The sequence below is a fragment of the Schistocerca piceifrons genome, chromosome X (genome assembly GCF_021461385.2).
Source record: "Schistocerca piceifrons isolate TAMUIC-IGC-003096 chromosome X, iqSchPice1.1, whole genome shotgun sequence".
In the NCBI taxonomy this organism is placed as follows: domain Eukaryota; kingdom Metazoa; phylum Arthropoda; class Insecta; order Orthoptera; family Acrididae; genus Schistocerca; species Schistocerca piceifrons.
Genome location: NC_060149.1, coordinates 377,535,485 through 377,562,051, shown reverse-complemented (window position 1 = coordinate 377,562,051; position 26,567 = coordinate 377,535,485). Strand labels below are relative to the sequence as shown.

Below are 26,567 nucleotides of genomic sequence, written 5' to 3'. Positions count from 1 at the left end.
ATACCCTCACCTCCGATGAACACTCACCATCGAGAACAACGTACTGGGTTCTATTATTTAAGAAGTCTTCGAGCCACTCTCATACTTGGGAACCAATCCCATATGCTCGTACCTTAGTTAGGAGTCTGCAGTGGGGCACCGAGTCAAACGCTTTCCGGAAGTCAAGGAATACGGCATCCGTCTGATACCCTTCATCCATGGTTCGCAAGATATCATGTGAAAAAAGGGCGAGTTGCGTTTCGCAGGAGCGATGCTTTCTAAAGCTGTGCTGATGCATGGACAACAACTTCTCTGTCTCAAGGAAATTCATTATATTCGAACTGAGAATATGTTCGAGAATCCTGCAACAAACCGATGTTAATGATATTGGTCTGTAATTTTGAGGATCCGTCCTTCTACCCTTATTATATACAGGCGTCACCTGCGCTTTTTTCCAGTCGCCCTGGACTTTACGTTGGGCAAGAGATTCTGTGGGGCAGTGGTCTGTGAACAATAACATTCCTGCAATGGACTGGCGTCCCCGGAGTCCCGAACACCTTTGAGATGAGCTAGAACGTAGACTCCGCTCCAGACCCCACCGTCGAACGTCTCTACCTTCTTTGCTTTCCACTCTTGAGCGCGAATAGACTGCCGCACTTTTAGACATTCACACACTTTATTGACACTGTCCCCAACAGATTCTAAGTCTATGCTAAGATGGTATCTGTTGTTTCGGACGTGTCCGAAACAACAGATACCATCGGTGACCATGCAGCTCGTTAGAATAAAATTACAATGAAATGAACACCCTTAGCTGCTTACAGGCGTTGACATACGTCAACGGGGAGAGATGAAAGTGTGTGCCGCGACCAGGACTCGAACACGTGATCTTCTGCTCACATGGTAGACGCTCTATCCATCTGAGCCACCGGGGGGACACAGAGGATGGCGCGACTACAGGGATGGTATCTATTCTTTCGGACATCTTAGTACATATATAGTTAAGGCTCACCGGCCACTTGACCATCTTCTTCTTCTGTGCGAATGCACAAAGAGTGCCCGAACTCTTACGGGAATCGGCAACGCTCCGCGAGTAAAGAGTATAATGGGCGAGGGCACTACGAATGTAGTCCGGGACAATACGTTGAAAATGTGGGTTTCGCGGGAGGCGTACCAGAGATAAATCCCTGCAGTCGCGCTATCATCTGTGTCCTCGGTGGCTCAGATGGATAGAGCGTCTGCCATGTAAGCAGGAGATCCCGGGTTCGAGTCCCGGTCGGGGCACACATTTTCACCTGTCCCCGTTGACGTATGTCAACGCCTGTAAGCAGCTAAGGGTGTTCATTTCATTGTAATTACATTCTAAGTCGTCATAAAGGAGAAGGGTGGACACATCTCATAATAATGTTCACTAACAGGTTCCGAATACATTTGGTCCGATAGTGGTGCCGTCGGTAATAACACAGTTTCCCGTGATGAGCGCGTATCGAAGATACGGGAAATGCAAGGGCGTTCACGTTTTCGCGGCCTTCCTGAGCTCGGCTGCGGCAGAACCCGTCGCCGTCAGTGGTTCAGCAGCGCGCCCGGCCCTGACGACGGTGACGTAGACGGGCGAGGGCGCGCGTCCCGCTGGCGGGAGCCATCTGACAGGGGGATGCTACCTGGGCCTCCCCCAGCGTCGGCACCGCCACCGCCACGCCGAAGGTTACTCGGATAAAAACGCGCCGGCCGGAACGGAAGATTGGTGTGAAAGTGTCGCGCGTCAGAGTAGGTCACGCGCCGGGGTATAAAGCGGGCTGCGCGCCGCCGCAGCCTTTAGTAAGCCAGTGTGCCGCCAGCCCTCAGCATCAGCATGCTCCGCCTGTGCGTCTTAGTGCTCGCCGCCGCCGCCGCGGGTACGTACCAGTGCTTCCTGCGGATCGTCTCTGTCGCTCTCGTGTTCCGGCCTGCCTACACTACCAATCACCCTACCAGACACAGCTAGACACAGCGACAAGTTCTCGGACGTTTTATAAACCTTTAAGCTATTAGCTTCGATGTTGTATCTCAAAATTTCGTTAGAATTTCGGGTGTTGTCGCTAAATTCTTTGTCTAGCAAGAAAATACTAATTTCGTTTGATCTACGTCCTATGGACGAAAATCTATCAAGATCTATTCAAATTCGCCAGTCTGTTATGGAAAAAAATGGAAAAAATGTCGGCTGTACAGTTTTTGTGGCCTTCCACAGATCTCTGGATGGTAATATGGGCCAATGTAGATCTGTTTATCTACTCCTCTTCCCGTACCTCCCAGATATCGTGGCTCGCCTACTCTAGTACAAAGTACAACAGGTGTCAGAGTTGTCTTCCATCTGTCGAAAGTAGCTTCTAACTAGTATCTAATGTATCTTACTAAAATTTAAAGGGCTGCCTTGGAAATGTTTTGAGACCATGGGAGCCCGGATACTGAAAGTAAAACCGATAAAAGTCATTTCTGAGGGACATAAAGTAGCTTTTCAAAAAATGCACACAGTAACTATTGATTTAAATTTTATGTTTACTCCAAAGTGTTTACTCTCTATGCCTTTAATTCCTAAGATACCTGTGATTCTTAGTCCTCTCGTTCTAATACGTGATTTTGAACATAACTGATATGCTCGGTGCTTCAAGATGTTAGTAGATTATCTCCATTTAATTTACGCAATGATGCAGCATTATAAGATCGAGTAAACGTCATTTGCAGAGAATATCTGCAGTCTGCAGCGATCTTGCTAGCCTCAACAGCTTAATTACCATCTCCCCTCGACGAGTGTCCAAAACCGTTCCAGCCCAACAACTGAAGTGGAACACTGTGTCTACTTTCACCCAGAGATAAAAATGAACGTTTTGTGCAAGCGTGACAGAGAAATAGGCGTGGAAGTGTTTGAAAAAGTATCGCTGGAACGGTCCGCCGGAATGTAGATCACTGGCAGCACACTTTATTGTCCGGGGAAAGTGTGAGACGAAAGCGGCGTGTTTTGCAACACACCCAGGCCTCCGTCGACTCCTGATGAGAGAAAGAGAGCCTTCGGTGCAACTTAAGACAAACGACAGCTTCCGCGTCAGATCATTTCAACCCAGAAGGCTAACGCCTTTCCTTTGGCTACTGCTAAGCGAATTTTTTTAGATCAGTTACGTTAAGCTCTAAATGAGAAGTCGAATCGTGACAGTTACGTACTACGTTTATGTTCACCCAGTAATCGTCGCCGGAAGCCTTTCTCTCTACTGTGTTCTTACTATAACACTAAGCAAGCCCGACTTCTAGAAAACGACGCAGTTCTTGCTTTGACTGAAGAAAAGAGGGCGTTGTCTGCAAAGGGTTCGCAGTTTGCTTGGGTGTAATAAGTGAGTTGAAGTCTTCTTACTGCTTGCTTGTGGATGAGTTGGAACAGAATCAGTAAGAGGCGGGTCCAGAAAAGTGTTTTCTAAAACAATTACGGCTAGAATTGTAAGTTTATATTTATTTCTGTTGGACTGTACACTAACTCCATGATATTTTTCTCACGACGCAAAATAAGTTCTAGATTACTGTATAAGACTAGAATGTGATCGCTTTTTTCGTTGTCCAGGTGAGTATTGGGCCATGTCTCAACTGGATGCAGGTGTTAGAACTGAATACTGGAGCAGGTGACACAACATATGCATACACTGAGCGTTTCTACACAGAAATTTTGGCTTAGGGCCGCTAAGGATAGTTCACTTTCTTTCTTAGAAATGAAGAGAAAGAGTCTGTTGTAGATACAGTCTCCAGTGACACGCAACGGAAAAATTAACTTGCTTGCCTTAGCAAACAGGCTAAGCTCAAAATAGGGCATCATTATAGACCGTCTTTATTGAATAGTTATTGGTGCTGCCCCATTATGGTTATCTATTTGCAATTATGAGATAGAGTTTCTGTTTGTAGGACATATACTAACAGTCGTGGCTTCACATCTGCTTAGCTGCCTTATTGCCGTACGTTATAACAAATAGCAACCTTCAAGTTTAAGCTTAGAGAGCATGTGAATCTGATTTTGTAGCGCTGGTTTGACAGGGAGTGGCTAATCCTGTTGTCTTGATTTGAAACCCAAGCGAAGGCGTGCCGTTCCTCGTCTGTCCCTTCACTGCCCCACACGCTGGAACAACTCTCGCTGTTAAATTTCTCCCACATGCGGGTCACAGAAATTCAGGTCGTGTTTCTCTTCCAGCTCCGCTGTTAGTGCGTATCTAGGTAGCACAACACCCTAGCAGCTGTCTGTCTGATGTGCAAAAAACTTCATTCATTTAATTTTTTTGTTGTGTATAAGCAAGTGTGCCTACGGCAACAGGTTTGACAATTGCCACACCATGTAGTACCAATTCGGAGCACCATGTCGTTTTAATACCTTTCTGAACCGAAAATTCAGCAGCTGTAGCCTTTAAAAACCTGATTGCTGTACCTGAAGGACTTAAGCGTATGATACTCGAACGCTTCAAGAACTACGCTACAGAAACGACTAATTTTCGCAATCGCTCCGGTTCAGACAAATATGAGCGACGATTTATCCCAGTTCATTCTCCGCAGATCTGCAGAAGCTGCCTGCAGTGGTGCAGCAGGCCTGGTACGTGACTCTCTCGAATTCTTTCCGATGACAGAAGAGCTCGTTTTGTCGGCACTTTGTGCTTGTCACTTGACAGGCGGGCACGAGCCGTGGCAGCTTGTTGCATCAGAGGGAGTGACTCGATGACCTTTACAAACGGTCCATGTAACGATTCGGTGAAAGTATTGCCCTGCCCAACACGGAAGAAAGTCGAACACCGGTTTCACTTCGTGATGAAATTTCGTGTGTTGTTGGAACTACTCGAAGCTGTGCCCCAGCTGCGGAGCGAGGGCGATCGAGTCAGCCAGTCTTACTGCAATATAGGCGTTAGTATCTGACCTAAGCGTTGGGGCTATGTGACAGAGAACACAGTTTATCTCCTGTTATCTTTAGTCTTCAGATTGTCATCTACAGCCTTTTCGTTTTTACATTTTATTTATGGGCAATATTTCTTCTTAGCGAATACTATTATTTCAGACTGACTGTCTGGAGTTTACAGCATACTTTCGACGATTTAGAAAGCACCACCTTTTTCGCGCATGAGCAGAGACTGTGTGAGAAATTGCTACGCTCGCTCCGACAAGAGCCTATACGTATTTCTGAGGAAGAACTGCTTGTAGGAAAGGATATGCACAGACACGGATGCAAATTGCCGCTTAGTGTAGCACGAGACGTCCACCATACCATCCGCTTACCTACCGCGTTTCTTTCTACATCTATACTCTGCATATCATCGTGAAGTGTGTCGCAGAGGGTGCTTTATTGTACCATATATTAGAGCCTCGTCCGTTCCAGTCGCTGAAGAATGATTGCTCGTACGCCAAATCGTGAGCTGTTACTTGCCTTATTTTATCTGTGCGTTATCTACGCTACAGGTAAGTAGGAGGCTAAAGGAAGTTCGTAGTTCCAGCCCTGACAGACGGTTCTTGAAGTTTTCTGAGATGGTTCTCGCGAGATGCACGGCGCCCGTTATCGAGTTCCGTTAGTTAACATTTTCTGACATTTCTGTTACACACTCTCGCCAGTCAACACCCCTGTGGCCGTTCACAGCGCCCTCCTTTGTATACGATCGTTGTCACCCTCAAGTCTTACCTGATACAGCTCCCATATTTTGAGGTGTAATAGACGGACTGCAGATCGCAGCCAACCATTTGTTTTACCCACATCTGAGCGTATATAGTCGATCCATTTCATGCCCTTAAACCATGTTCAGACATTTACGTTCCATTAAACATCGAATCTGATATTTTTGGAGTGCCGCTTCAAAGATATAACTAACTACCATCTGCTCAAAACAAAATCGTAAGCATTGCATTTGTTACCCAATGCAATGACATAATAAGGTACCGACAAGTTTGTACGTATTCGTTGTGAATACGCTGTCTTGCGACACGTGTGCCGTGCCAACAATGCTCGTGCGAAGTAGCTTATGAAACGTTTAGGGCGTGTAAATGACAGTAGAAGTGGAGAATAAACATGGCGGGGAATGCGGAAAGTGAAAGCCTGCAGCTTTCTCGACAGGGTGTGGTCCCAGAGCGGCTTTCGTTCGTGCATTCAGCCCTTACACCAGCACCGATCTGCACCCGCTCTGACGGCATGAATGTCGACACAGCCCTGCCCTAGTCCCATCCATATACATCGCCCGCTCACTTATGAACGCTGCATACACTTCGGGCTTCAAACCAGATACTTACGGAGTGTTCACCAGCATCTGTAGGCCTACCACTATTACACAATACGCGGATGCAGTCACAATGGACTGGATCGCAGCTAAAGGACTTGTAAACTGAGTGACTACTCAAGAAATCGGCGTGACCACCGAATAATTTTCGCGCTTAATACAGTATTTACCTACAGTTCAATCTGAGCGTCGAGCTATAATGTTGAAGATTCTGCTACTTGCTGTTAAGATTCGAACCAAATGGTGCAGGAGAGACGCTTCGCTCTTCGCTTCGCCGTAGCAACTGTTTACCATTGTAGTGAAAGAATGAAACAGTCACACAAAAATTTGTTTTAAGATCAACCAAATCGCTATGCCAAACCGTGAAAAAAGTTGTAAGGAAAATACCGTAAGACAATGATGTCCTTCTCTCAAAAAAGCATAGCAGACATTAGCTATGATTCGAGGGAGCACTGGTAAGTTTTGCGACGTGATTCAAGTAAATCTATCGCTGTATCTTTCGCTTTACTCGAACTAAAGCCTCTGCCCTTGTTAATACATTTATCCGCAACTGTAATCTCGATTGCCTCCCATATTACACTGTCCCAAAAGTTCGGCGCCTGCACCAAGATACTACCATCGTCGCATTTCGTTTTAGCTCTCAGTCTTCGGCGATATCGGACTTAGTTGGCTGCTTGGGAGGAAAGTAATACTTGTGTTCTTCACGTCGTTGTTTAACAATTCTTATGATCTGTCCAACGTATTCCATGCTACATGCGCACAATTTGCAGCTTACATTTTTCTTACGTATAACGTATTTACTGTTTGGCGTGGCCTTTTGGTTGGTCTTCAGTTTCTGTATGATTTTTTTTTTTTTTTAATTCTTTGAAATCGTGTTGTCTAATGCCCGGTTCGGCAGATGAGGTACGGTATTGTATTTGCTATGTCGACTGACATGGACAGAAAAACGTTTGGATCGTTTTCGGGGAAAACTGCAAAGCATTAGTTCCTGAGCTGCGAGGTTCTTTTAGTAGATGGAAGGAACGGAGCGCAGATACGTGGCGGTTTGGGGCGTGGCTGCCTTATGGACTGCGGCAGCCACGTAGGCACATCGCGGAGGAGGAGCGCCGTTGGCCGCGTGTTCTTGACCAATGGCGTGAGCTGCCTGCACAAGGCCACGCATTCCAAACCGGGTTGCGAACGGCTGTCGCCGCCATCCCAGAGCTCAGCTCGCGCCGTGGATCTCTGGTCGTGTGCTGCTCTGCTCTGAAACCGGTCTGGCCCAGTTAAGACGAGAAAGACATGGAATAACTGGACTGTCTCTCTTTTGGTAGCCTCATCACGACCTTCCCCAGCCGGTAGCTCTGCCGAGAGGAAAAGTAGATACTCCCATTACCTCTGAACTGGTCAACCTGGTCTCTCCAAAGACCTGAGCTTTTCTCCTGCGGAATGAAATAATTGCGCACGGTATCCACTTTGTAAGAATTCATGAAATGCTCTGAGAAAATGGGGCAAAGAGATGCATTACTATTCACGATCCTGTTGGAGGTGCTATGCCATTGTCTTCCTCCAGCCTTTGAACTGACTTAGCCAGCCAGTTACAGGAGAACCTATAGTTTAACGTGGGTAGTGAACCATGGTGCACTGAGCCAGAGTGTGAATTCATATTGTCCCAGCTTGACTGAGCCTTCCTGATAATCATTTCACGACCATTGCCAACACGTAATTCTTTTAAAAGGATTAGCAGATACACCTGTTTCCCCCGAACAGGACAATCTGAGCTCGATTAATTTATTTTTAGACATGAGGGCGTTAGAAGAGAGAGACTTACTCCGTATCTTTCCGTGTACAGTATCCTATACATATCTGTAAGCATTCATGTAATGGTCTGCCGAAGTGAAATCCTCATTCATATTGTGATAGGACACATCCTGAGGCTTCAAAGAATAATGCATTTGGAACTGGAGGGAAGTGTAAGGAGTAAAAATAGTGTGACCATGCCTTGAATACAATAAACAGGTTCAGATGGACTTAGGTTGCAGGAGTTATGCAGACCAGCGTCTTAAGACTGAGGCTACAACAGCATCATCGTAGCTGGGCTGAGCCTTTACTGCCAATCTTTTAGTGATCTTCCCCAGCCACCAACAGCATCGAGAGGAAAGACAAATATATCCGTTAGCTCTGAACGGGTCAATCTGAGCTCCATTGATTTCCTTCCACAGTGTGCGCAGAGGCAGGTGCTTCTCACCTGTAGAAAGAAATTTAATGAGAAGATAGAGACAGAGTGTGTCTCATTCGAAGAATAATATCCTACAAAACTGTGAGGATTCAGGTAAAGACTTGAGAAGAGGCAAAAGCGTGAAATTTGTATTCACTTCGTCGTCATGATAGTCTAGACCCTATTGTCCAGTTTCTGGTGGGAGAAGGTAGAAAGGCAGATTTGAGTCCAGCGTCCTGTCGACGCCAACATCAGGGGCTGAGCGCGAGAACGGATGAGCCAAGGATGGAAAACCTAGCCGGCCGCGGTGGCCGTGCGGTTCTGGCGCTGCAGTCCGGAACCGCGGGACTGCTACGGTCGCAGGTTCGAATCCTGCCTCGGGCATGGGTGTGTGTGATGTCCTTAAATTAGTTAGGTTTAAGTAGTTCTAAGTTCTAAGGGACTTATGACCTAAGATGTTGAGTCCCATAGTGCTCAGAGCCATCTGAACCATTTTGAACCATTTGGAAAACCTAATCGGCCGTTTCCTTGCAAAAGGAAGCATTCCGCCAATCGCCTTACTCGATTCAGGGAAACCACAGAAAACCTACACCGCGATGGCCGAACAGGAATTTGATACCCGCTCTTTCCGAGTGACCAGGCAAGGTGGTGCAGCGGTAACGCACAGGACTCGTATGCGGGAGGGTCGCGGTGCAAATCGCCTTCCTGCTAACCAGAGTTAGGTTTTCCGTGATTTCTCACAGTCGCTTAAGACAAATGCTGGGATGGTTCCTTTGAAATCACAACGCCAATATCCTTCCCTATCCTTTCTCCTTCCGGGCTTGCGCTCTGCTCTGTCTCCAATAACCTCGACATCGACGAGACGTTAAACCCCTGTCTCCCCTCCTTTCTCCTTCTGAATGAGACTCCAGTGCCTTAACCACTACGTCAACTCGCTTAGTACACGCTAAAGAGTTATACACGCCTCTAAATTTTATTCTCAAATTAGGAACGTCTCACGAAAGATGTAGCTGTATTAATCACCACTCTACTAGGTCTGAAATAATTTACGCAACTGATAAGTAACTGTTGGATGCTGGTGCCAAAATTTCTTTTTATTCTGCTAATGGGCGAGCACATGTTACTTGCAGCCCCATGTTTTCACAATGACTAGTTGCTGCTTTTTAAAAATTTAAGTCAAGAAGAAAATTATAGATCTCAGATACTAGCTAGCTGCTGTGCCTTTTTGCTTTTTGTTAGGTTCTCAATTTCGTTTCCCTCGGATTTGACGTTCCATCATCGACATCGTAGTTCACTCGAGACGGGTGTTGTCTCAGGTGAATAAGTTTGGGAACATTGTTACACAGCACCTTGTCTCAGTAACAGCCCAAGTATTCCTTGACATGTTGTAGGAGAAGAATACAGATTTTTAAATCTGTTTTTGCCCTGTACGACTCCAGTTTCTCCAATATAGTGTCATGTCACCAAACCTCTGTATTTATTCGAAGTTTCCAGTATCTAAAACTGAGCTAACAAGCAGGAGAAATACATGTTGTGGATCATGTTGTTGGAACACTGCTATCCTCAACCTGAAGGTGGATTTGAATACCAAATTGCTTTACTAGCCATGGTCCTATTGGAGATATTATGCCTTCCTATGGGCTAGAACCGGTTCATACAGCTAGCTGTAATGGAGTCTACAGCATAATGTGGAATATAAACCACGACAGGTTATCTGACATAGATTTAACGCTTTTGGAAGTCAGCGTATTAATTATCGGAAAATATTCTACGTCTAACTGAGAGTCGAACCCTGGACGTTTGCTTGTATAGCCTGAAACTTAGTCGCTATGCTAGTTAGTATCAGAGTTTAGAAGGCGAATAAGCACCGGCTTCCTTGTGATTTTTTTTAGATCTGTACCATGGCGCCGAGGAAAAAGGTGTGGAAGGCTACGAATGTGAGTGAAACCGGAAACAGTCGGCGGCCTTGGCTAGGCCGAAGGTCAACCCCTTCACGAGACGCACTCCCTCGTTCTCGCTCCCCGGCAGCCGCCGGCTCCACACAGACTGCCTCCGTGGTCAAGTGACCAGCGTTCTTGGCTACTAACGTAGAGGTCATCGGTACGATTCCTGGTATCCATCTAAGGTTTTTCGCTATGGGAAAGATCTCGAATCAGGGTGTACTCGACCTCATCAGGCCAAATGATAAGATGCTTGATAAAACAAACTGTAAAAGTGACAGCTGAAAAAGCGTCAAATACAAAAGTTTGCCCCCAGCTGTTAATCGCATAACTTCCATGCAACTACTTTCCTGCTTCGCTTCCAAGAGCATGGAAACGCAATAAATAAAATTATTGTATTTTGTTGCATACACAGAACTGATATATCGCTAAACTCTTACAGAAGTGAATCATCGATATAACTTCTCACTCGCTGTTTCACACTTCCTGTTTTGGGGCTTTCACTCGACAACGAAAGAAGATAAATATTTAACGCCCAGCCGAGGACGTGGCCATCATAGGTGGAACACAAGCTCGGTTTGGGAAAGGATGACGAGGGAAAATCGGACCCACCGTTTCCAAAGGAATCGTCCCGTAAGCGAATTAGGGGAACCGTGGAAACCTAAATAAGAATAGCTCGATGGAGATTTGAACCTCCATCCTCCAGAATGCGGGTCCAGTCTCTCATCACTAGCCAACCAAAGGAGATGTGCATTTAAAATGCGCAGAAAAAAATTAAACAGTTTACGAAAGTTCACTCGCATGTAGGAGAAGACTATAGCGTTTCCACGACCCTGCGATAACGCTAGAACTTTTTCTTATTTTTTTTTATTTTTTATTTTTTTTACCACCGCATTCAGAAATAAAGATCTTCCTTCCCTTCGACCGCCACAACGCTCGTGTTCTACACCACGGATTTGCTTCGCTATATTTTCGTGAAAAAAACGTAGGATAACATTTCAGGAAGAAATCAGTGATCGGGTAGCGTCACGAAGGATTCACAGTCATAGATTAGTAGCAACCGAGTTTCATTAAGAGTATTCTCTGATCAAATTAACCTTCAAAACACGAATACCTTCTTTACACTATAAAATGTAGTAAAGCGTCACAAAAGTTCTGCAAGGTCTGCAGAAGAGCTTCTGCCAAGTTTGGACGGTAGGAAAATAGCTACTGGCGGAATTAAGGCTGTGAGGAAGGGTCGTTCGTCGTACTTGGGTAGTTCAGATGGTAGAGCACTTATCCGCGAAAGCAAAGGTCCCGAGTTCGAGTCTTCGTCCGTCATACAAATTTGATCTGCCAGTAAGTCCATATCACAAAAGTTAATTACATCAACAAAGTTACGTGACCAACAGTTAGTGGTGTAAGTAACTGGCTTAGGGCGATTAGCTTACAATGAAATTTGAGGAACATCACTGACTAGAAACGCGGTAAAACGCTAGATACTTCAGCTCCGCTTATAATGTGCTGCAACATCTCTGAGCATCTGTGTTGTTCGGGTCCGAGAATATGTATCGTCTGCCTGCAAGTGGCATTTTAATTTATTCGTTTTTACTTCTCAGTTTACACGGTTCCTAGTCTTCAAACTGAGAGATTATTTCCACCATACTCGAAATTCATATTCAGAGTCTGTGAAGCAAACTGTACCTTTCGATCATTCCATTCGGAAAAAGTATAATTTTCAGTGAAAGAATGATGTCAAAAGCTCATTAACACGAATTTCGTTCCGACACATCTGTATCGGTGGCTGAGAAGGACATGCTTTGTATATGCAAAACATTTTCAAAAAAGCATAGAAAATGTGAAATTAAAACTAGCTGTATTGCAATCGTCTCTTACAAATATACCAAATTGTAACGCACAGTAACAAATCTTGAAACTTTTGATACTGAAAAAGCTTTAGATTCCGCTGACGAAGTTCCTGAAACGCGTAGTTTAAACATCTACACTCGTGGTGTTCTGCATAATTTGCCGAAGCAGTCTCCGACTGTAACGCTGGTGTGACGTGGCTAAAACACCCTTCAATGCTCCTAATGATGTTGGAGCTAGAATTGTGAAACTTCATTGCACATGACCATCAGCTGTTTATTTTTATGCTCAGTGCTAACGGTTTCGATCATTAGAGAATTATCAAGTCGAAGCAAAGCCTAACCAGATTGTCACAACAACATTTGGAGTGAACAACTTCGATGTAGGTAGAATATCATTGCGACACAGGTATGTAGGAGATAGGATTCTTGGCATGAAATGCTTGTGCCTGTTAGTTTGAACACTGTTGGATCGGGACTTCCTTACGCTCCTAAAGCAGACACCAACATTGTTGCGGTTGTTCCGATCGCACCTAGAAAAGTTTAGGCAGTTTCAAGTAAGCCCTATCTTGAACAGTATGCGATAGAAATGTTCCATTTTTGCGCCTAAACAAACCTATCGACCCTATGAGCCACAAGTACCACAACTGCACTCGATCAGCCTTTCACCATCACTCTCAAGGCTCCTTTCAACAGCAACTCAACTCAGCAAAGGATTTTCCTGGAAATTGTGGAAGCTACAGCACCATACTTTTCAATCTTATATTAGGTGTTAAATTCAGATAGTTGGCGCTTCCAAGTTTAAAAATAAAATACCTCATGTAATCCGTGTAATAGAAAGAAATTAGTATCAAAACACTATCCTCAGTCATTTTCAATCGACAGCGAAATGTAATCATGGAACGAGCGTCACACCTCAGTACTTCCGACAGTTCAAATCCTCGCCTGAAATCCAGATTTATTTTTTGTGTGGATTCGTTAAATATCGTGAGGCAAATGCCGGCATGATTCCTTGGTCGATTTCTTCATTTCTAGCTTGTGCTTTGTCAGTAACGGCGCCGTCGTCGACGTGGCGTTAAACCCTAATGCTACCTCCTTCATACTTTCAATGCACAAAACCTCGTCTAATACCTCGTCGACTACCACCAGTTTACGAAGCACCTAGTTTTGAAGTATTCCTAGTCATCCACATAGAGAAATGTGCAACAGAGGCCCATTCTTCGTATAACATAAAGCTTAATCTTTACAAATACCCTTTCTTGACTGCGATTGCAGTCTGTAACAGCATTCTTCTTATGATTACAGTTACCGCCCAGGAGAGCTTCAAGTGTCCGGACGACTACGGATTCTACCCACACAGTCGGTCGTGCGACAAATACTGGAAATGTGACAACGGCGTCGCGGAGCTGAAGACGTGCGGCAACGGACTGGCTTTCGACGCTACCGACTCGAAGTTCCTGACCGAGAACTGCGACTATATCCACAACGTCGAGTGTAACGAGCGCACGCAACTCGGTGAGTAATGCAGTGACACTTCTTACATTGTTTAGAACTATTAGAGGAATTAAAAAGTAGTTTTGTCGCTTGAGACAATCGCAAAAGTAAGACAGTTCAACACAAAAAACGACAATGATAACGTTTCTTAATTCTTCTCGTTTTCCTATCGAATCTTCTAGATTGTCAGGCTATGTCATACTAGCAAATTCCTAGATTTTCGCTGTATTTAAGCACCAAAATTGTCACTTTAGTAACGTGACTCGATGTGACGAAACTGAAACGTTTGAATACCGCAATTAATATTATACGTTGAATAACAATTATATCCATTATAGACTAAGGTGCGAGGACCACGACTGTTGACTAAAATGAAAGAAGTATAATTCTGCGACAGTCACAAAGCTGACTGACGCAGGACTATATATTATATTTTCCGTATATGTTGAACTTAAATTCTCCTGGATGATAGGACCACCTCATATTCCTCTTCAACTTCTTCTCCAAACTCGGCGTTCCAACCCCTCTCCAGGGATCTTCGTCAATAATCTTCAGACGTCCGCAGGTGGTTGATCACTCGGTTCAGTGTTCAGTCATCTGGGGATACCAGAGGACTTTCGACGAAAATTACAGCTGAACGACGAATCTCAAGAAGTTGAAGATGAATATGACGCGACCCAGTCACTGAGAAGACATTACTTTCAGTGACAACGGCCATGAAAACTTGCTGAATTTTGTTATACTATGCGTATCAGGCTCTAAGTTTTTAAGTTTATCTGGAGCACCTTTTGTATCGATGTTCTTAGAACCACCAATCAGCGCACCTCACTGCCCGCGCCTGTACGGAATCTTCCCCGACGAGGCCAAATGCGACGTCTTCTGGAACTGCTGGAACGGAGAAGCAAGCCGCTACCAGTGCTCACCGGGACTCGCATACGACCGTGATGCGCGTGTCTGCATGTGGGCCGACCAAGTGCCAGAATGCAAGATCGAAGGTCAGTGCTACCATGCAATTCTAACATAACCTCACAACAAACTCACTGCGAACGCCGCTCAGCTATAATGGTCCACACAATGAAGCACTCTCACTTTGTAACAGATATTCGCAGAGGATCGAGGTAACACGTTTACAAGGACTTATTTATAATATTGCCTCCCCATATTGTTATCACTTTGTCATACTGGCTTCGAGTGAGCTCTTAACCACGGCATTACCAAATGTCGTGCTCCCTCACACTTTGCAGACACCGGATACAAACAGGAACGAAAGGAAATCTGTTGGACTCTTTACGTATCTCAAATGTTTTTTCCTTGTTATAACTTCATTTGAACGCTGAATCTCCCCTCTCTGCTTTAAGTACTGAATAGTTAAATACATCGTAGTAGCTAACAGTCCTGCTCCACCTCAACACATTTCACTCGTATGTGTTAAATGCAACAATTTTTCAAACGGGAAGATTCTTTATCGGTGACTTGTCCTTTCTTTTCGGTAAACTGGGACAGACTTTGTGAAACTCACTAATATACACATACAACAGAGCATAATACTGATCATCTGTTTCATTTCATGAACGAAAATTCCTCCTACAATCCCATTAGACACATCTATGTGCATTGCCAGCCTGGCGTACGAGTTAATGTATTCTGGTGGATGTTAATAAAATGTCAGCATATTCTGCAACATAATGTTATCACTGCACAGGTGCCACGTATTGAGGAGTACACTGAGAATGACTTCTGGAGGTCGGTGATCTCCGGCGACCGTGCTTAAAAAATGGTTGTTGGGGAGAAGAGAGAGGAGAGAATTGGAGTTTAGAGCCTATCGAAGCCAGTAAACATGATTTTAAAATTCCACGACAACTTACGTCCCACACAGTTTAACTCATCTTGATAGGAGGAAAGCCATGTACTCACCTACTTGGCAACGTTTAAATTCTGTCGCGAGGGCGGCGGTTCAAAACCCCGTCTAGCCATACAGATTCAAATTCTTCGTGATTTCCCTAAATCGCTTACAGAGACATGAACGATTTCGTTTCCCATCCTTCCCAAACCCGAGACCGGGCTCCATCTCTAATGATCTCTCCGTCGACGGTACGTTAAATCCTCAGAGTTTGTTGATATCATTTTTCGTGCACAGACTGTAAAATAACAACATCCATCAGCTCCACCTCAGATGATAATATCAAAATATTGTCTTTTTATTCTTGAAAACCGAGCGAGGTGGCGCAGTGGCTAGCACACTGGACTCGCATTCGGGGGGACGACGGTTTAATCCGGCGTCCGGCCATCCTGATTTAGATTTTCCGTGATTTCCCTAAATCGGTCTAGGCAAATGCCGGGATGGTTCCTCTGAAAGGGCACGGCTGACTTCCTTCCCCGTCCGTCCCTAATCCGAGAGACCGATGACCTCGCTGTCTGGTCTCCTTCCCCAAAACAACCCAACCCAACCCTATTCCTGAAAAGCCAAGTTCGATTACGTGACCTGAAATTCTTGATCTCTGTGTTTGTTCAGAGTGGCAATAAGTTAAAATAAGTATGGTGTGTCTTGACCGACTGTCACTTGATCCAGTGTCAACGACACAGAAGCAAGGAGTATGTCGATGAAGTCCAGGAAGCATATGACGCGCTACGCGTTGCCTGTTGCAGGGAAGGTAAGAAACTGAGATGTGTGTGTTGCAGAAGTGGCAAACGGATTCAACTGCCCGGCGCCAGGAGAACTTGCGAACGCGGGATCTTTCTCGAGGCACGCTCATCCCGAAGACTGCCGAAAATACTACGTCTGCTTGGAGGGCGTGGCCCGTGAGTACGGATGTCCCATCGGCACTGTCTTCAAGATCGGAGACTCCGACGGCTCGGGCAACTGTGAGGACCCTGAAGATGTTCCCGGATGGTGAGTAACCTAAATTTGTGATTCGCAAGGTTTAGTAAAAGATAAATATATCTCTGCCAGATTTCGACATGTTGTTACAACTTACCAAGGATAAGAGCACAGGCGAATGCAAAGTGATAACGAAACGCGTCATTTAGCTGAAGTATTTCTGCACATAGTACTTGCAGAATGACACTTCTCTCTGCACGGAACGCCATATTTTTATACTTCGTAGCTGAAAGGAGTCATTTCGGTAAAAAAAAAGCCGAATTATTACTAAGTTCAAATATTTAAGCTGGACCGAAACACTTATTTTAAACAGAAAGAGAGACGAAAGAGGAAACGAAGAGTAATCAGGAATATTTTAGGCCGTAATTACAGTGAATAAGGAGCAAACCGACTAAGCAGAGATAAGGAAATTAAAAAGTATACCAATATGTTTTCGCACATAAAAATTCAGGTTAAAATGCTATGTGCGTATTAAGAAAATGACACCAACCAGATTAACTAGACAGTTTTTAGACTTCTACAAAACTCACAGTAAATTTAAAATTGATCACAGTAGTGAAAGAACTTTCACAGGACTTCAGTGTGGATGCTACACTATGTGAATCAAAAGATTATCCATGTTGAAGGTGTCTAGCATCAGCCGTAAGATTGTCTGGAGTAAGCACTTAGGGCCATACATTGCGAAGTTCATTTGCCTAGTGTTTCAGAATGGTGTCTGGTACGAAAAATAAATACTACAAAAGCATTTGATAGCTACGAGAGCAGGTGAAACTTTCATATGCATCATTAAAGAAAGTGGGGTACATTTAACATGACCGTACAAAGTCAGCCACGTTATACAAAAATAGAAAGAAAATTATAGTGCACGCAGAGGACAGTGTATATAGTGGGACAAAGGATTCAATTATTGAAGAAATCATTAACAATTTGGCACATGGAAATTGTAAACTGAAAGTGTCAAAACTTGTGACTCCTTTGGACAGAAAAAAATCTATAAGCAGCAAAGATAACTGCCTCCGTCTTTAAATTTAAGAAATTATTATTAATAATGTTGACTAATAAGATTCCGGTAACTCGTACAGCAAAGAAATGCAAACTTATAGATCAAGTGAAACAGACAAATGGTAAAAAGAGCGCCGAACTTCTCGTGAAGTTTTCTTTTTTCTGACTATGCATCACTCTACAAAACTGTTATTTCCACGGTAATAGTAGCTAAATTAATGACTTGTTGCTTGACTTATCGTAACCATATCCACAGAAATTACTTTTGTATACTAACGGAAATTCTTCCTGAAACTTGTTTCACCCTCATAGCCAGTAGCAGCACGCAATTCTGTTGACAACTTTCAAGCAACTGCGCTGAGGTAGAATAAATTCAGTAGGGCATCCTCCAAAGAGATTTTTTTCTTCAACAAATATAACCTCTTTTTAAGAAAAAACACCATTTCGCCCTGATTACTATAATTTTCAAGCGTGTCTGACACCTTAAAATAATGTATTTTTAGAGCTATTAGAAGTTAACAGTTTAATTATTTGTGTCGAGGATACCGTTATTAGAGCAACTAGGAACTTGATAAACTAGCCTCAAGAAACAATATTTTTTCTATGCCGCGCATTATGGCATATACTTTGGACACCGAAGAAGTTTTTGTATTTTACGATACAAGTAGTAGAAGACAGGTATCATCAACGGTTTCGGATAAAAACAGAAAAAATTAACAAAAATGCCTTTTTATTGGTCTCAGGGCCCATTAAATCTTTATTTAACTAATGAGATAACTTTTATGAGAATGTTTTTGTTCATTATATTCGTTACAAAAAAGTAGGTCCTATTTCATCTATTAATTTTATTAGCAAAAAACTTTTATTGTTCCACAACTCCAGTATTAAGATTCCAATCTTAAAAAGTGGAAAGAAAATTCATTTTACTGCAATCTGCTGAGTTGAATTTTTAACTCTCATGTTTATATACTATTTTGTGTTAAAATGTTACTATAATGCAACCTGTCCATCTCTGTTTGTATTTGGTATAGTTGTGTCTTCAATCTATTTTTAAATTACACTTTAAGGTAACTTTCGCACTTTCTAAAACTGATCACACTTCTTCGTTAACTTTCAGAAGTAAAACCTACCAAGTAACATGGTACTTTTATATCCTGCTAATATTTCACTACAAAAAGGGCAAAAACTATTAAACACATTCACTAAAAACATGAGATGAACGATGTATAAAGTAGCATGCTGTCTTTTCTTTGCACATCTATGAATTCACAGCTCTTGAAGCAAATACTAGCATTAAAATGTGTGATTTATTAATAATTCTCTCACTCGAACTAAATTTATAAATGTGTGTTCCTACTAACAAATACGCTAGCGTGCGGCTCACAATTTGTGGTGAAATACAATTCGTTCGTAGTACATAACGGAAACTTCTAAGACGGAATTGGTTCGCTGCATTTTCTGACGAATTCAGATAAGAGTGAAAGATGTTCCAATTTGTTGACTCAGAGACGCAATCGATGCCTTATTATAAAGAGAACCGGTAGTGTGAGAGTGCCAGTATTGTTTAGTGCTATATTGTAATAAAGACTTAGAGTTACTTTCTCCCATAAAATTTTCACAGATGACGCTGTTATCAATGAGAAGGCGTTATACTCTAAAAAAGCTGAAGTAAAGTCTGATCAGAGTTCGGAAACGTATCAGCCTGGTGGAAAGATTTGCAAATCACTCTTAGTATAGAGAAATGTGAAGTTGTGAATTTCACGAAACGTATTTATGAGTTAACCTTAGAGTATACGATCGAGGAATCATAACTGTAGTTAGTCATGTCTGAAAATATATAGGAAGTAAGGATGATTAGGATTTAACGTGCGATTTTATTTGACACGGAACACAAGCTCAGACTGGGGAGGAAATCGCTAGTACACTAGCCAAAGAAATAATCCCGGCGATATACCTGGAAGTTACTATGTGGGAATACGAAACACAACTTGCATGGTAGCAGCAAATTGCAGTTTTCATGAAAGATATTGCTAGTATAATTCTTCTGCGACCTATAGTGGAATAATCTGCAAGTGTGAGGTATGCCAAAGAAGGGTAACGCGAAGAGCCACAGGCTTAATTGACTCTCGCTCGGACACTTAAGGAAAATATCTAACGAAAACTAGTGTATAAAATTGTAAGAACTTGTATGTAAATCGGAATTTACGAATATTTTGCAGTCCCATAGATATATCACCTGTACAGAAATTAGATTAGTGGTAACTCTCACACCTATCACCCTTCCCACATTCCGTCTGCGATTAGAACGGATTATAATGCCACGATAAAAAAAATTCCCTCTCCTATGCACTTTCCAGCGATTTGCGGCGCCTGCATCAGTGAAAAATTCCCTTCGGAAAATATCCGAACATTAGCTGTGATGTATGTTACACTTCAGGTTACGATGATAAACGCAGCGTCAGCTCTCGCGATTGAAAGGTATCTGAGTAAAGCTTTCCTCACATGGGACGTGGATGTAAATGATATTTTCATCGCAGTCGGTGAACACTCAGAAACTTATCACACTGGATGTGTTCGCCAGTTGTGGTCCGCGACGTAGCACTCTCCAGCAGTTACGGCTACATCTTGTGTACCAAGACACACACCTCTTGCTTCCGAAAATGGACACGCCTCAAGTAATTGCGTTAACTTTATTACCGGAGAATATCCCGAAGAATACTACGGAGGCATCAGTAGATTAAAAGGCGCTCACCAGGTTCAAACGGACTTAGCGCCTATACGTCGCTGCTGTAATTTTTAGATCTGACGATAAATGTAAACCTGAAAACGACAGTCAATTTTAATAAAGTAACATGCGACGAAGAGATTGACTTCCGTAATATTCCATTTCCTCCTTGACAAAACATCATTGATCGCATATTGGGAAAGCAAACCACGTTTAGAACATTCGAGGCAAGTTAAAATAATATATCCAACCAGGAACTGAACGTAGTGAATGATTTGAAAAAATCGGCCAACCAGTTGCAGGTATAAAGGTTTATTACCAACACTTGGCCATGGTTTCAATATTTGTAAAAATGTCTTCTTCAGAAGTACATGGACACGTAGAATTACATATTGGCGACGATAAATTTCAGATCAAAGCAGCTCATGCGAAGTAACATGGTACGTGTGACCATCAGTAAAACCAAATAAAATACATTAAAAAACATTCCCATTGGAGCTGGGCCAAGCGTAAAAGTCTTCACATTAAAATATACGTGGAATTAAAGGCAGTGCAACAACCCGTATGTGGCTGTTGTCATGCGATGGTTACACATACCATGTAACTTGACGTTTCTTTTCTCTGAAATGTGTCGTCGCCAATATGTGATTTTACGCGTCCATGTACTTCGAAATGATTCAAATGGCTCTGAGCACTATGGGACTCAACATCTGAGGTCAGAAGTCCCCTAGAACTTAGAACTACTTAAACCTAACTAACCTAAGGGTATCACACACATCCAAACCCGAGGCAGGATTCGAACCTGCGACCGTAGTAGTCGCGCGGTTCCGGACTGAAGAGCCTAGAACCGCTCGGCCACCGCAGCCGGCATGTACTTCTGAAGAAGACAATTTTACAGTCGTTGAAACCATGGTCAAGGGCTCTTAATAAACCCTTATACCTGCAACTGATTGGCTGATTTTCTCAGATCATTCATTCTCATTCATTGTTGTTGAACAGCAGCTATATTCAAAATTTTAAAATGAAACATAGGTTCTGAAATGGAGAAACCGACACACTGACAGCTATGCTGCTTGTGAACGGGACACAGTGTCATCAAAATTCGTTTTTCTAAGTTGATAGTCTCCACATGTTCCAAGTTCGTCTCTACATCAGCTGCGGAGACGAACACAGAAATTGCTCCAGCAAGACACCTTGAGATTTTTTTTGTTCCCGACCTTTAGCTATAACGAATCTTGCCAGAAATGACGCGTTTTTATACATCTGCGATGTGCCGATGCTTTCAAGCAGAACATTTTCATAGTTTGCAAGATTTTATACAAAAACCGCAAAATAGGCCACTTTAACTTTGATGAGCTGCATTCGTGTTGGGTAGAGACCGATCCAGAAGTTTATTGGTTGATATTTCGACAATATCCGATGGGACTTAATGTGTTGTTCACGCACGTGAATGCTACACAGCGTGAAATGTCACCGGGGCCCACGAGAAACACAGGCCCCGCAACGAACTCGTGACATCACACTAGTCGACTCGTCCGCTAAACATCGCGAACACTCGGCTCTGTGCAGGGCCTAGGGAAATCAGTATGTGATTGAAGAGGTGAATGTCCTAACTTTGTCGTTGTGTTATCGAGGGCTCGCGTGCCTTTAAACGCGCAGTCAACTCGTCTGAAATAGTTTTTTGCTCCCCGCCGGAGACGGCTGCTGGCACTCGTAAGACCTGCATTGTCACGTGCTATGACATACGCGCCACGGCCTTTTTCACGGGCCTCGAATTCGATGTTATGACGTCATAAAACTCGTCCTCCTCCGACTTGACAGAAAATCCTAGGAAATTCTGGTCTTACGTTAAATCAGTAAGTGGATCGAAACAGCATATCCAGACACTCCGGGATGATGGCATTGAAACAGAGAATGACACGCGTAAAGCTGAAATACTAAACACCTTTTTCCAAAGCTGTTTCACAGAGAAAGACTGCACTGCAGTTCCTTCTCTAAATCCTCGCACAAAAGAAAAAATGGCTGACATCGAAATAAGTGTCCAAGGAATAGAAAAGCAACTGGAATCACGCAACAGAGGAAAGTCCACTGGACCTGACGGGATACCAATTCGATTTTACACAGAGTACGCGAAAGAACTTCCTTCCTTCTAACAGCCGCGTACCGCAAGTCTCTAGAGGAACGGAAGGTTCCAAATGATTGGAAAAGAGCACAGGTAGTCCCAGTCTTCAAGAAGGGTCGTCGAGCAGATGCGCAAAACTATAGGCCTATATCTCTGACATCTATCTGTTGTAGAATTTTAGAACATGTTTTCTGCTCGCGTATCATGTCATTTCTGGAAACCCTACTCTGTAGGAATCAACAAGGATTCCGGAAACAGCGATCGTGTGAGACCCAACTTGCTTTATTTGTTCATGAGACCCAGAAAATATTAGATACAGGCTCCCAGATAGATGCCATTTTCCTTGACTTCCGGAAGGCATTTGATACAGTTCCGTACTGTCGCCTAATAAACAAAGAAAGAGCCTACGCAATATCAGACGAGCTGCATGGCTGGATTGAAGAGTTTTTAGCAAACAGAACACAGCATGTTGTTCTCAATGGAGAGGCGTCTATAGACGTTAAAGTAACCTCTGGCGTGCCACAGAGGAGTGTTATGGGACCATTGCTTTTCACAATATATGTAAATGACCTAGTAGATAGTGTCGGAAGTTCCATGCGGCTTTTCGCGGATGATGCTGTAGTATACAGAGAAGTTGCAGCATTAGAAAATTGTAGCGAAATGCAGGAAGATCTGCAGCGGATAGGCACTTGGTGCAGGGAGTGGCAACTGACCCTTAACATAGACAAATGTAATGTACTGCGAATACATAGAAAGAAGGATCCTTATTGTATGATTATATGATAGCGGAACAAACTCTGGTAGCAGTTACTTCTGTAAAATATCTGGGAGTATGCGTGCGGAACGATTTGAAGTGGAATGATCATATAAAATTAATTGTTGGTAAGGCGGGTACCAGGTTGAGATTCATTGTGAGTGTCCTTAGAAAATGTAGTCCATCAACAAAGGAGGTGGCTTACAAAACACTCGTTCGACCTATACTTGAGTATTGCTCATCAGTGTGGGATCCGTACCAGATCGGGTTGACGGAGGAGATAGAGAAGATCCAAAGAAGAGCGGCGCGTTTCATCACAGGGTTATTTGGTAAGCGTGATAGCGTTACGGAGATGTATAGCAAACTCAAGTGGCAGACTGCAAGACAGGCGCTCTGCATCGCGGTGTAGCTTGCTCGCCAGGTTTCGAGAGGGTGCGATTCTGGATGAGGTATCGAATATATTCCTCCCCCCTATTTATACATACCGAGGAGATCACGAATGTAAAATTAGAGAGATTCGAGCGCGCACGGAGGCTTTCCGGCAGTCGTTCTTTCCGTGAACCATACGCGACTGGAATAGAAAAGGGAGATAATGACAGTGGCACGTAAAATGCCCTCCGCCACACACCGTTGGGCGGCTTGCGGAGTATAAATGTAGATGTAGATGTAGATGTAGTCCACGTTAGCTTCCACATCCCGTGTGATGACGGCCAAAGGTAATCGAGAAATTGAAAACAACAATCGCGAGTGTGAGCATAAATTGTGAGCCGCGCGGTAGGAGAGCACGTGCATGCATGCGCTTTGAGCCGACTGTACGGCGTCCCACAGCGAGGACTACTACGGAGACCTGGACCTGAAGAGCATCCGCAAGAGCGAGCTGCTGGCGGGCCTGAACAACGGCAGCGGCGGCAGCAGCGGCGGCTCGTCCAGCCGCGCGGGAGGCCAGCCCAAGGCGGGCAAGCCGAGGCCGCCCGCGCCGGGCGTCGCCGGCCGGCCCTCCGACGCCGCCTAAGCGCGCCGCTCCCTGTCCTCACTCGTACCCCAGCCCCACACCCGGCGCCTGCCCCGCAGCCGCCGTCGCCACTCCGACTCTGGTACGCCACACTCCACAGCGGTCTCTCTGTTCTCTGCGCTTCGAAACTGTTTCACAGGCGGAAGCTCGTAGAGCCTTCACTGTCCCTGCAACTATACTTTTGAAAAAGACTACACCCGACATCCAAAACCGCGTACCCCCCTATTTGTAACCGACGAACAGTTTCGCAGATGTCCTCTCTCTCCCCTTATAAACTCGTAAATTTGTCCATCTCCTTTTGATGCCATATTTCTTACAACATTCACTTACCCACAAATAAGACTCCGATAAAATTTCAGCGCCTGGAAAATGGGTACGTAGCATTAAACTGACTTCTTAATTCGGCATCCGCCTTCTCGGGTGACGGAAATGTTCGGCACCAACTCCTAAGAACAAAAAGACTCCCGCTAACACGAAATTATCCTTTGCTACTGAACTTCTCTGATGGATGAAAACTACTCTGGCATTTACTCTTTTACACTCTTCTGGGCACTGTCCATTTACTGTTTCATTCTTCCGGGCACTGTCCTAACTTGTATACTTCTTAAAATTATTATTAAAAACCTGGTTTGTGAACGAATTCATTTTGGAAAAAAAAGAAAAATAGGACCTGCGAGCAGTGTCTCGAAATCGCTCGAGTAATATTACCTTTATTTTACATAAAATGTGCAGTGAAGATTACTACGGTGACTTAGACCTGAAGGCACTCAAGAACCTGGGACTTAAAAAGTGAACGTAAGAGCACGTCCGGAGCTACACGTGTCGGAGGACCTTCCCGCCACTTTCCTGTGGAGCGTATGTTGGAAAGAATGGCGACTACCCGTGCGTGTCGTCGCCTGCCCGAAGTTGAAACGGCCGTCGAGAATTTCTTCTTCTTAATGGTGAGGACTGAGAACGGGAGAGACCGAAATCCACAGAAAAGTTTGGTGAAATTAGTGCACAAGTTTATTGTCAATGTAACTGATTTTGTAATTTAGTTTACAATATTATGCAAAGTTCTACGTACAATTACTAAAGTCCTATACGTAAACTGAATATACGAATGTGAGTGTGCTTGCTGACTTTCGATGTATATTGTACCCTCCAAAAGAACAAACTGAGATTTCAAAGAATGTTATCATTCAGCGTCTGCTCAAATACAAATTCCCATTTATTTGAGGTTGTTGTTACACATTATTTAACATTAAATCAAGTGTACTGTCCACAAACAGAAGTGTATGCATGTCACTTTTGCGTTTTTGTAAATAAAACATCATTCTACACAAAGCTTGGTGTTTCAATGTAATAAAAATTACCTGACATTATCCCACAATGCTTAGTTTTATGAACGAACTTCTTGCTTTACTACCAGTGTAAATAAAATGTGTGAAATATACTCCCTACTTTGTTTACATTTTTACTGTCTTTGAAGTGAATTTCAAGTTACTTTATTCATACAGCACAAGGAATGGCGCTCGGAATACATCAGATGATGTAAAACCTATTACGGAATATAAATCACTATATGAGAATGGATCACTTAACGGAAAAACACGGGGCAACACTCCGAAAGAGAAATTTGTCTGTAAGTCTAATGAAATTTCGGGAATACATTTGTCGAGGTACCGTATTTAATGATTTACATTGCAAGATCGCTGGCTAATGTAAGCGCGAGATAAGCCATTGCAAATGTGAAATGCTGGTACACTAATAACCAGCGTCACCGCCAGAATCTTGAATGCAAACGTGCAGGCATGTGTTGCACAGGTGCCGGATTTCAGTTTGTGGGATGGATTTCAATGCCCGTTGCATTTGGTCGGTTAATAAAGGGACGGTTTAATGCTAGTTGTGGATGATGCTGCCGTTGTCGTCTGCTGATGTACCATGTGTTCGACTGGAGACAGATCTGGTGATCGAGCAGGCCAAGGCAACATGTCGACACTGTAGAGATCCAATTGGAAAACATCCACTGGTCCAGTGGGTGTAGCACGCAGATAGCTTGGTTGCAGGATCTCAACTCGCCTGCTCCTAACCAGCACATAGCCATCATTGGCGCCAAGGCAGGACCAGCGTTTACCAGGAAACACGGCAGACCTGCATCCCGCCGTCCAATAAGCTCTCTCTCGCTTGACACCACTGAAGCCACAAAAGGCGGTGGTTTGGAGTCAGTGGAATACACGCTACAGGGCGTTTGGCTATTGCCGCTGCAGATGCTGTACGATGCGCCTCAGATGTATGTGGAAAACGATGGCCTTCCCGTGACCACCACTGCCTGCAGTCACGTACAGTGGCTACATTCCTGCCAAGTCTTCCTGCTATATCGC

The 26,567-nt window shown here is 43.8% G+C and overlaps 1 protein-coding gene and 1 non-coding gene across 2 annotated transcripts; both read left to right on the top strand.

Annotated features, from left to right (window-relative positions):
- The first annotated feature begins 1,189 nt into the window (after nucleotides 1-1,189).
- Nucleotides 1,190-1,263, top strand: Trnat-ugu. The gene has a single exon. It is a non-coding gene; the product is annotated as a tRNA-Thr (tRNA).
- Nucleotides 1,264-1,720: 457 nt separating this feature from the next.
- LOC124721301 (protein obstructor-E) lies at nucleotides 1,721-25,530 on the top strand. The gene is made up of 5 exons (XM_047246210.1): nucleotides 1,721-1,874; nucleotides 13,523-13,732; nucleotides 14,518-14,706; nucleotides 16,391-16,601; nucleotides 24,021-25,530. Exons 1-5 carry the CDS (start codon nucleotides 1,832-1,834, stop codon nucleotides 24,202-24,204), a joined length of 837 nt encoding a protein of 278 aa, XP_047102166.1. The 5' UTR covers nucleotides 1,721-1,831; the 3' UTR covers nucleotides 24,205-25,530.
- The last annotated feature ends 1,037 nt before the right edge of the window (nucleotides 25,531-26,567 follow it).